Genomic DNA, 11,238 nt, shown 5'->3' with positions numbered 1-11,238 from the left:
AGATTTTGTTGCCTGTGTGATCCGTGTGATCTTTCGGGGAATTTTTCGCATGCGGGCAAATGTAATTCGGGCATTTGTCCCATTCTGGCAAGTGTCAATTCGGGCATATGTCCCATTCTGGCAAGTGTCAATTCGGGCATTAGTCGAATTCGGGCAAAAAGTCATTCGGGCAAATGTCTTTCCGGACTTTGTCGTAGACCCGTCACAGCCCTACACTCGTATTATTCAAGTCACACGACCTTAATATGTCCCATCCACACGACCCTAATATGTCCCATCCACACAACCCTAATATGTCCCATCCACACGACCCTAATATGTCCCATCCACACGAGCCTAATATGTCCCATCCACACGACCCTAAATGTCCCATCCACTTCGACCCTAATATGTCACATCCACACGACCCTAATATGTCCCATCCACACGACCCTAAAATATTCCATTCACACTACCCAAATGTCCCATCCACACGATCCTAATAAGGGGTGACAAACGCGGCGGTCGTCCCAGGACCCGCGCTTGAATGAAAGGACCCCGCGCTTCAGCATCGCCAGGGTTGCCTGAAATAGTTTGTAAACTTAAATAATCTTTGCTGAATTTAATTGGATAAAACTAAATGGTGGGATTCCGACAATGATTGTTATATTTGAGGCCACGGTTGATGTTAGTGACTTATCGCCTAAATTAACTGGGACAGACCGTTATTCTATACCAGGGGTCTCACATCTTTTCAGCCCGAGGGCCGCATTAACTATCAAATATAAGTTCGGGGGCCAGAGTTTCTTCCAGGCATCTCATTGGGGTGGCATTTTTTCTCAGCCACCTACAACAAACATTTTTTTCCGTAGGCTAAAAGATCTCCTAGGGCCGCATGAGATGACCTCGCGGGCCGCATCCGGCCCGCGGGCCGTAGTTTGGAGACCCAATGTTCTATACGAAGACAGACATTAGTTTCCCACTTAGCTGCGCACAGGGCACGGACGGTCGACTCGCCTTTGACCTGAGGGATTTAGCGGCCGCAATATAGCCCCCGACCTAATTTTGGAGGTAAAATCGGGAAAACACGTAATGTGATACCCTGTTGTAATCGGACCAATGTAGATGTTTTTTTAAGTTAGCAGGCGGGGATGCCTGTAGTAAACTATTGTAGGAAAAAGTCACAGGAAAAAAGTCACAGGAAAAAAAACACCGAAAAAAAGTCACAGGAAAAAAATTCACAGGAAAAATGTCACAGGAAAAAAAGTCACAAATATATATATATATATATATATATATATATATATATATATATATATATATATATATATATATATATATATATATATATTATATATATATATATATATATATATATATATATATATATATATATATATATATATATATATATATATATATATATATATATGCATGAAATTTGTTAATAATTTTAAGTATAAATATTTAGAGAGGGCAAATTAACTTATGATTAATTAAATGTAATGTAATGTGTGTAGGTTGTAAACGCATAGTAATTTTTATAATTCATCTAAAAATATTTAGTAACAAGTATATAGATTATAATTATGTTAAACATAATATTCATAGCATTTAATGCTCCAAAGTCCACGGTTTTTATCGTGTTTTTTTTAAAGTACCAACATTAAATTACTGTGAAATGGTAAGTTCATCTGACTTGCTGCCCTCAACGCATCGCAAAAATAGTTATGCTTAATCCAACCACCTTTACTGCCCACATTTATCACGCTCATTACTTAAAAAAAAAACTTAGGATCAAAACAGAAAGTCGACAAGGTTCAAAGTCCTTCGTTGACACAAAACGTCAACAACACAAAATATGTACGGACAATGCCTACTGAGGAGAAGCCGACAAAATAATAGCCTGCGGCAAAACATATGCAAAACACAATGATGTGCCTAAATTTCTTTTATAATTAACTTTTCTACTCGTATTTAACTAAATACGCAACAAAAGTTGAGATTGTTGTGTAAATTATCTTAGAGTAAACATACACAAATTTACAATTCTTAACAAATAAATCAAAATATTTCTAAAACGATTTTTGTGACTTTTTTTTTGTGACTTTATTTCTGTGACTTTTTTCCAATAAAATTGTTCCATTATGTCTTTATTTCTGTGACTTGTTTTCCTAGCAAAAACTGTGACTTTTTTCTGTTTTTTTCTCTGTGACTTTTTTTTCGTTCAGCGTAGTAGACAGTAACTTGATTATGGTTTGCAGAGGAGGGTGGGGGGGGGGGGAGGTTGGGGACATACGCCGGACATCCAGAGTGTTTATCCCTATAATCATAATTTATCAACTGTATGGACATCTTTTATGTAATTATGCTTATTCACTACGATACGTTTGAAAGGTATCCATACAGGAATTATGTTCATATTAATTTTATATATTGTCAGGTCATCTTTAAATTCATTATTCTTGTATATATTTTTAAATTTGTGAATGGCATGTATACACTAATTAGGTGCATATTCATTTTGGTGATTAAGCACACGTTTCCTTTAATTAATTGTAGGGATATCCAGTATAACAGTTAAGACCATAGTGATTTTTCTTTTAAAATAGTGTAGTGATACAAAAAAAATTATATAGTCTATAATGTTTGATATATCGGACCGAGTATGTTTTACGATAAAGTTCTCCTGATTTCTCAAACGTCTAAATTACCGGCAGTCCTAGCATGCCATCGCGAAACTTATAAATAAGGTGACGCTGGCTGTTACATGGTTCACTTTCTAATCATAGACACGAACCTTCTCTTGTGAGACCGCGGTCTTGACCGGTAACTTAATACGTGGACGCTCTATAAACAAGCACATTCTCTTGAATAGCTGCGGTCAGAGATCCAGTAACGCAGTACTCAACCTGGAAGATTTTGTTCTTAGGGTTTGGCATCCCATAGATTTAAATGTACAGTTATCCTTTAATTCACCCCACCAACTGTCACCCACCCCAGTGTTCCACAGTACCACTCTACTGAGCGCTCGTAATTACATTTGAGAGTCATTTCATTTGGATATTCATCGTTGTAAACAGTGTTTTTCCCACGATTCGAGTTAGTCCGAAATCTATCAATGTTTTTCTATTTACCCCGGCATCCACACACTCTGCAACTCATTGTTAACACTCGATAAATTGAGAACATATCGATACTATCACCCGCCACTGTTAATACTCGATAAATTGAGAAAATATCGATACTATCCCCCGCCACTGTGTACCGCGTTAGCGTTGCTTCAAAGTGATTTCACCATTTTTTCCTCGACATCATGTCTACACGAAACAGAGATAGATTTCGCAAGTATGAATCAGGTGCATCAAAAGCGAGGAAACGCAATTTAAGAGAAGAATTTGATCAAACACAAGCAGGCGCGATGGTCAAGTAGCCTACATACACTATCCAAATAAAGTCGTTAAATAAAACAAAAATGTTTTGATTTGGTTGTGGATTCCAATGTCTCAAATGTAGAAGGTAACACAAAGGACTGCAATGAGAGAACTACCATTTGTGAAGTAGACTGTAATAATGAATCCTTGAGTCATTTATTGTCAGCTGCAAAGCCGACGAACTTATTTATATCTGTTTTATTTTTTATTTTTCCAACAAAAGGCTTTTAACAGAAACAAGCAACGTTTCAAAAGCACTTCTAAGTAAACAACTCATTTTTTATCAGTGTTTTTATGTTAAAACTAAAATTGATAAGCAGCTTAAAAATACAATATATATCATTATAAATATTAATTCTCGTTGAGAAGAAAAAAAAAACCAGCCTCGCTGTACATGTTTTAGACACCAATGGAAAAATATAAGACCCCGCGCGGATGGGATGGTTGGCCCTAGGCCCCGCATATGTTCCACCCACAAGACCCTAATAAGCAGGGGCGGAACTACAGTGCCGCGAGACCCCGCAATGCGGAGGGGGGCCCTACGCCATTTTAGGGGCCCATAGCCGACCATAATAAAAAATTTATTGTTACAAAATATTTTTTTTGCATTTTTGTCTTGACGGTAAAAGCTTTTGTAAATGACAAACAGATCTACTACAGTTGTTATGTTATACAGTAGATAACAGATGCTGTTGCGTAAAAAAAAAATATATGTCTCATCTGTCGTGTGAAAGATAGGCAAAGGTCAAAACCCTTCCATGACTTATTTCCCTTTTTTAATAGTTAAATAAGGGTACTCATAAGCTTCTTTTAATATATTTGTACTAAACAAATTAAAAAGCAATTTCTTCTCTTAATTATTATTTTTTAAAAAGTTAAAGACTGACATAGCGTAAAAAGGAAATATATTTAAAACAAATAATATAAATACAAAAAAAACAACATAAAAATAAAAATAGCACGAGAAACCATTACACATACCAATACAAAGCTTTCACGTTTTAAATATTTTTTTTGGACCGGCTAATTACTAGAGGGTCGGCTGAATTACAGCAAACATATTGAATAAACTAGTTCTAAATTTAAAACAATAAATAAATAAACTCAAAACAGACCAATGCACGAACACACATGACATGTTGTAATTTTTTTAAATTGAAAAAAAAAACACAATTTTTTTTCAAAACCCGATCAGGCCAGAAATGAGTATCTAATTAATACGTTCTGTGTTTGTATATATATATATATATATATATATATATATATATATATATATATATATATATATATATATATATATATATATATATAAGAGGGGGGCCCAAAAAATATTGTTTTTGCGGGGTGGCTCATTTTTTCTAGTTCCGCCACTGCTAATATGTCCCATCCACACGACCCTATTATGTCCCATTCACACGACCCTAAAATGTCCAAGCCCTACGACACTTATTATCCAAGCCAATTGTCCCTAATATGATACAGACTCATCTCACACTTGTCACAACATCCCCACCATACATCTATTCGTCGACCGCCCGGATTTTATCGACATTTACAGATAATCCTTCCTGATTCAACACCTGTTACAACACATATATTATAATAAATCCTATTATTAAGGTAAGATAGACGAGCAAATCGGTTAATCCAACGACACAAAACAAATATTATTGGTGTAATGTCGCTTAATCCGATGAACAAAATACAGCCCGTATCGACAAGGGTACACTTAAGCAATTTTGTGTTTATCCATATAAAGATACTGGCGTCGTTAGGTCGTGTTTCACCCTATGCAGTTCACCACCCTGCTGCTCTTGTATTGTGTCGCTATTGTATTAATATAACATGATTCAGTGATAATCTCGTGCGGTTTATGGATTAACAATATACTCGTCTGCCACCAAAATAACCGTAATCACGGATCCAATACACACTGTCTTAGAGAATAGCTTCCAGCTGATACGGTCCCGCTAGGTGATTAGGCTTAAGAAATATCACAGGGGCGTAGTAATATTTCTGTTAAATCTTTGTTTCATGATAACAATGACGTTAAAATTAGATAGTGATATCAGATTTAAACAATAAATAACTTGTAACGGTTACATGATTTGGAAAATGCAGACGCAGGTGGGCTACTACTTTCGACAATTAAATCAAAACAATGGTTGCTGCAGTGTAACCAGCGGCTCCCTATAGTGTCACGTGACGCCCTGTGATGTCGCCAAGGGTAGCTCTACCTTCAATGTTATAAAATATGATTAATGTACACACCTGGCATTCATGCAGCAAGCCGTTGGATTTTATGAGGTTGCGTGAAGGTTGCGTGGACAAATCTACGCCACGCCAACTAAAAATCCAAGAAACTCACATTTAGAAAACAACGCCACACGTCGAATATTACACATTTTGTAGAGAGGTGATGAAACCTTTATACAATTATTTTTCACTTCATTGTGTTGTTCTAGATCACAGCAACGCGCGCGTCGAGTACGCCAGTATAAAAATTAAATGTGAAAACGGTCTACTGTGCAGGCGACTGCGGTTACTACGTTCAACCAGTCATGCACGAAACTATAAAGTTGTGGTTAAATCTTACTGTTACTGAGGCAGTGTATGATAATCTGAAGGGCGCAGTTGGATAGTGGTGGGGGAGTCCTGAAATGGAGAGAGAGGGCAAAGACACAGAGGTACAAATTGGAGGGTAGAGTAACAATAGGGACAAACTCACGATATGGCTTTAGTAGATGGGGTAGTTAGATCTGTAAATATGTCAAATTACATTACCTGTGCTTTATCGCGCATTGGCTGACCATCTTCGCCCCTGGTTTTGAAAAGCAGCCAGGTCTTATGTATAAATACAACGAGTTAGCCTAATCAACAATCTCCTGGCTTTGTATCTGACTGACGCAAGGGAATTTTCAAATGTTTCTACAACTTTGTGTCCTGTGGTGCCTTGTCTCTGGTGCCCGTGCAGGTTAGTACGATATATATATATATATATATATATATATATATATATATATATATATATATATATATATATATATATATATATATGAATGTGCAGATGCATAAGTATATTCACAAAATAAAAGTTTGTGCATAAATATACCTAAATAATTCCGTAATCTTATGGACTAAGAACAAAGAAGCAAGTTTGAGGAGAGCCTGGAATTTCCCATGTAATGGGTCTCTCTCTCTCTCTCTCTCTCTCTCTTTGTCTTTCTCTCTATTTCTCCACACAGAGCTCTCGTAGATGCCAAAAGGAGGCCACAGGTTTCAGCTTACTTTTTCTTCACATTTTTTTTTCTATCGAGCCTCATCTGCCCGGGGTTCGAACTCGAGTCTTCATTGTTCAGCAGCCATACGGTTGAGTGGCCTGACTATGCCGACCACCCTCGTTCTGTTTATAATTTTAGTTTTCTTACATCTGTAATGGTTTTGAACTCGTGACTATTGGGGTACGACGTTATGTTTTTTCTAGTCCGGCGGCTACGATCTCCAATTGCCAAACAGAGTATCAAACACAAAACTCATTGTACCCAACTAAATTCAAGAAGCGGTGATTTCTTCACCTTGGTCAGCGGTTATTCCCTTTCAAGTTCAGTGGCAACTTACTTACCTCGTCTAGTGTTCGCTTTGCTATACAGACCAGTGGACACAACACTACGACGGTCACCTGTCATTTCGGTACCCAAACTAGTGGTCACTTACCTACTAAAATTCGATATGCAGGCAAATGGTCACTTCCCTTCCCAAGCTATATGAATGTTTCTCTAAGTATTATGTATTGAAGAAACTTTCTTTTTGCAGACAATGGCAAAACAGACAATGACAACAGCACTAGATCGAAACGTAGCAGTGTGGAGGAATTTTTCACCCCCAACACTTGCTTGAATTGTGCAAGCTCCCTACCCCGACCAGTGGTCATCTTGTCAAACGGATTTCAAGTGATGTGTGACACGCTGACAGACGGAGGAGGATGGACGGTGATACAGAGAAGAACCAACGGACAAACAGATTTCTCTCGGGGGTGGGAGGAGTACAAGTATGGGTTCGGAAATATGAATGACGGAGATTTTTGGCTAGGCAACGAAAAGATTCATCGTCTGACGACAGAAAGGCAATACGAGCTGAGGGTCGATTTTACATTTAATGGTCTCAACTTCTACGCAAAATATTCAAGCTTTTGCGTGTATGGACTTGCGGAGTTTTATAAGTTGAAGGTCAGCGGCTACTCAGGGAACGCTGGTGATTCTTTAACTCAGAGACACAACAACATGAGATTCAGCACATTCGACCTTGATAACGACATTGTAGTCCAGAACTGCGCCATTGCATACAAAGGAGGCTGGTGGTACAGTGACTGTCACTCTGCAAATCTGAACGGAAAATGGGGGAGCACTGTATTTGGCGTGGGCGTGAATTGGTTAGACACAACAACGTACACTGCTTCGGCTACGTACACTGAGATGAAAATAAGACCGGTTTAATGAGACAATGTAGCCTCTTTCTTCTTAAAGAAATAAAATTGCTTGAATCTACCTTTGTAATTGGTTTTTGATCTTACAATAATATCATTTAGCTATTTAAAGGCTTTGTAAATTGTAAAATGTAAAATGTAAAATCGACCCTCAGCTCGTATTGTCTTTCTGTAGTCAGACGATGGACCTTTTCGTTGCCCAGCCAAAATTCTCCGTCAGAACAAGGAGTACTGCCAAATCTGGTGGTGATATTGGGTAGTACGCAGCTCCGAACTAGTGGCGTAGCTACCGTAAAGCTAGCTTAAGGAAGGCATAGGGAACAGAGGCAAAGAGGGACCCTTTTCCCTCTTTAAAAAAAATTAAAACGGGAATTTTAATCTATCTTTTATTTAAATAATTAACGAAAAAAATAGAAATTCTTTTTTTTTCTATTGTAGAAATAATTAGTAATTGAAAAAAAATGTTTTTATTTAACGTATTATATATATTGAAAAATAATTATTACAAAGATAAAATTCCGTTAATTAATATTCACTGATTTCTGTTACATATCATACAACCTTTAATAAGAATAGAAAAATAACCCATTAAACTATCGTACACCGGAGATAACAAATCAACTACTTAAGCACAATAAAATGTACAACTATTGTTCTACTGGTGTCACCCACCCTCCTCCACATGCTTTCACAAACACACACACCCACACACGTAGGCTGTAGTAGAAGATTTTGCTTGATCGAATCATATGTTGATTTGTAAACTTCATCCCAATGTACTTTGGTGGACGTTGTATTTGTTGTCACAAAGGCATCAATTTGTGTATAAGCCTACACCTTAAAAAAAGCTGTTAGGGGCTTAACGGTAAACGTTTCTAATTCAAGTGGAAAAAATTATTGTATTTGTTAGTAAATTAATAAATTTGGTGTCGCCCATACCCCATAAGTGGATTGGCGTGTCAATTATTCCCATTCTTAAGAAAACCGTTTTCCTGATGCAAATTTTGCAACGTTAATTGGTATCACCCCATTCCCCCTATCCCCGTGATAGCTTTAAACTGTGCACATATAATACTAACGATGTGTACCTATAGTCGGTTATAAGCACAGCTGGATGTAGTATAGTATTATTTTCTTTATAGTTATCAGATTTACCCCCCCCCCCACCCTCCCACTGTCGGGATTTGTCAATTGTACTCCTATTTAAAATAAATTTTGACTCTAATTAATCATTTATTTGATTAGAATGATCATTTTTTCTATAAATATTGTTATTTTTCCAAAGGTGTCGCCCCCCCCCCCCCCAAACAGTGTCGCCCTGTGCCGTCTACACCCCCCCCCCCTCTTTCTTAGCATTCTTGACATCTTCGGTTGGCCGACTCAAAAAAATGGCTACATTCTCGAGATTTTCTCTCTCGAAATGCCTATACCATCATATGGTGGTATTAGCCTTTTTTATTTCTATTAAATCACTTTTTTGGTAGGTTAAAGGAAATTAAAAACGCACTTTTTTCTTCTAAACCATAAAATAATATTTAGCTCGTACGTCACGAAATGGGCCAAAAGAGTTAAAGCTTTGTGACCCTCTTAATATTTTATCTTGTTATCCCGCCGTTTTATTGTTGACTTAAGTAAATTCTAATTCCATTTAAATTACTAATTGTCTAACTTATTTAAAATTTGATAATCTTGCATTGTCATCCTAGATCTACCACTGTGCCAAATTTCAGCTCAATCGAATAATGGGAAGTGTGTTAAAATAATATTACACACATAACACACCAACCCCCCCCCCCCCCCCCTCCACACACACAGCCCTTAAAAAGCTAAATGATATTATTGCAAGTTCAAAAAAAAATATATTATTGAAGTAGATTCAAGCAATTTTATTTCTTGATGATAAAAACAGGCTAAATTGTCTCATTAAACCGGTCTTATTTTCATCTCAGTGTACGTAGCCGAAGTAGTGTACGTTGTTGTGTCGAACCAGTTCACACCCTCGCCAAATACAGTGCTCCCCCATTTTCCGTTCAGATTTGCAGAGTGACAGTCACTGTACCACCAGCCTCCGTGATTAACAATGGCGCAGTTCTGTCCTACAATGTCGTTGTCACGGTCGAATGTGCTAAATGTCATGTTGTTGTGTCTCTTAGTTAAAGAATCACCAGCGTCGCCTGAGTAGCCGCTGACCTTCAACATATAACGCTCCTCAGCTCCATACACGCAAAAGCTTGAATATCTTGCGTAGAATTTGAGATTCTTAAAAAAAATATCGACCCATAGTTCGTATTGCCTTTCTGTCGTCAGACGATGAATCTTTTCGTTGCCCAGCCAAAAGTCTCCGACATGCATATTTCCGAACCCATACTTGTACTCATTCCAACCCCGATAGAAATCTGTTTGTCCGTTGGTTCTTCTCTGTATCACCGTCCATCCTCCCCCGTCCGTCAGCGTGTCACACATCACTTCCAATCCGTTTGACAAGATGACCACTGGTCGGGGAAGGGAGCTTGCACAATTCAAGCAAGTGTTGGGGGTGAAAAATTCCTCCACACTGCTACGTTTCGATCTAGTGCTGTTGTCATTGTCTTTGTTGCCATTGTCTGTAAAAAGAAAGTATCTTAAATACATAATACTTATGGAAATATTCATATGGCTTCTAGTTACAAAAATTGTAGAATATATATATATATATATATATATATATATATATATATATATATATATATATATATATATATATATATATATATATATATATATATATATTAAAACGTAAGGGCGTAAAAAATATTTCTACTTGATTAGATGACAACTGAACAGGCCTAAGTAGCAAATTGACTAAAGGGGCTGGGCATGAAAGTAACCACTGACCAGGGTAGGGAATATTGTGTGTTGTCACTGTCTACAAAAAGCAAGTTTTGGTTTACATAACAATTAAAAAATAAAATTTACATGCATTATAATAATAAAAAGTATAAAGGTTTAGTGTTTAAAATATCGTCATTTCAGATATTGTCAAAAATACCGTTTAAGCAAAAACTTATTACAGAAGAAAGTTGTAGTAGGTGACCACTAGCCTAGGTAGCAAAGTGATCACTGGTCTGTGTAGGTAAATGACCACTGGCGTGGGTAGTGAAGTGACCATTGGCCGGGATAGCAAAGTGACCACCGGCTTGGGTAGGGAAGTGACCATTAGCCCGAGTAGCGAAGTGACAGGTGACCTTGGTAGTGTAGTGTCCACTGGTCTGTATATCGAAGGGGCCACTAGCTTAGGCAAGAATGTTGACACTGAACTTGATATGGGAATGACCACTAAACAAGTTGAATAAATTACCGCTT

The 11,238-nt window shown here is 37.3% G+C and overlaps 1 protein-coding gene across 1 annotated transcript; it reads left to right on the top strand.

Moving 5' to 3' along the window:
* Positions 1 to 6,314: 6,314 nt before the first annotated feature.
* On the top strand, positions 6,315 to 7,948 carry LOC131948565 (ficolin-2). Its single transcript, XM_059310158.1, has 2 exons — positions 6,315 to 6,387; positions 7,227 to 7,948. Exons 1-2 carry the CDS (start codon positions 6,336 to 6,338, stop codon positions 7,904 to 7,906), a joined length of 732 nt encoding a protein of 243 aa, XP_059166141.1. The 5' UTR covers positions 6,315 to 6,335; the 3' UTR covers positions 7,907 to 7,948.
* The last annotated feature ends 3,290 nt before the right edge of the window (positions 7,949 to 11,238 follow it).

This window comes from Physella acuta, unplaced genomic scaffold, assembly GCF_028476545.2.
Source record: "Physella acuta isolate Inbredline_101_S28 unplaced genomic scaffold, ASM2847654v3 ptg000648l, whole genome shotgun sequence".
Lineage (NCBI taxonomy): Eukaryota > Metazoa > Mollusca > Gastropoda > Physidae > Physella > Physella acuta.
This window is presented reverse-complemented; position numbering and strand designations above follow the sequence as displayed.

Bases quoted from the DNA above. Each gene is read 5' to 3' on its own strand.
- LOC131948565 (XM_059310158.1), top strand. From the start codon at position 6,336: ATGTTTCTACAACTTTGTGTCCTGTGGTGCCTTGTCTCTGGTGCCCGT. The intron at 6,388-7,226 runs GTTAGTACGATA...TTCTTTTTGCAG, and splicing joins TGTCTCTGGTGCCCGTGCAG to ACAATGGCAAAACAGACAAT.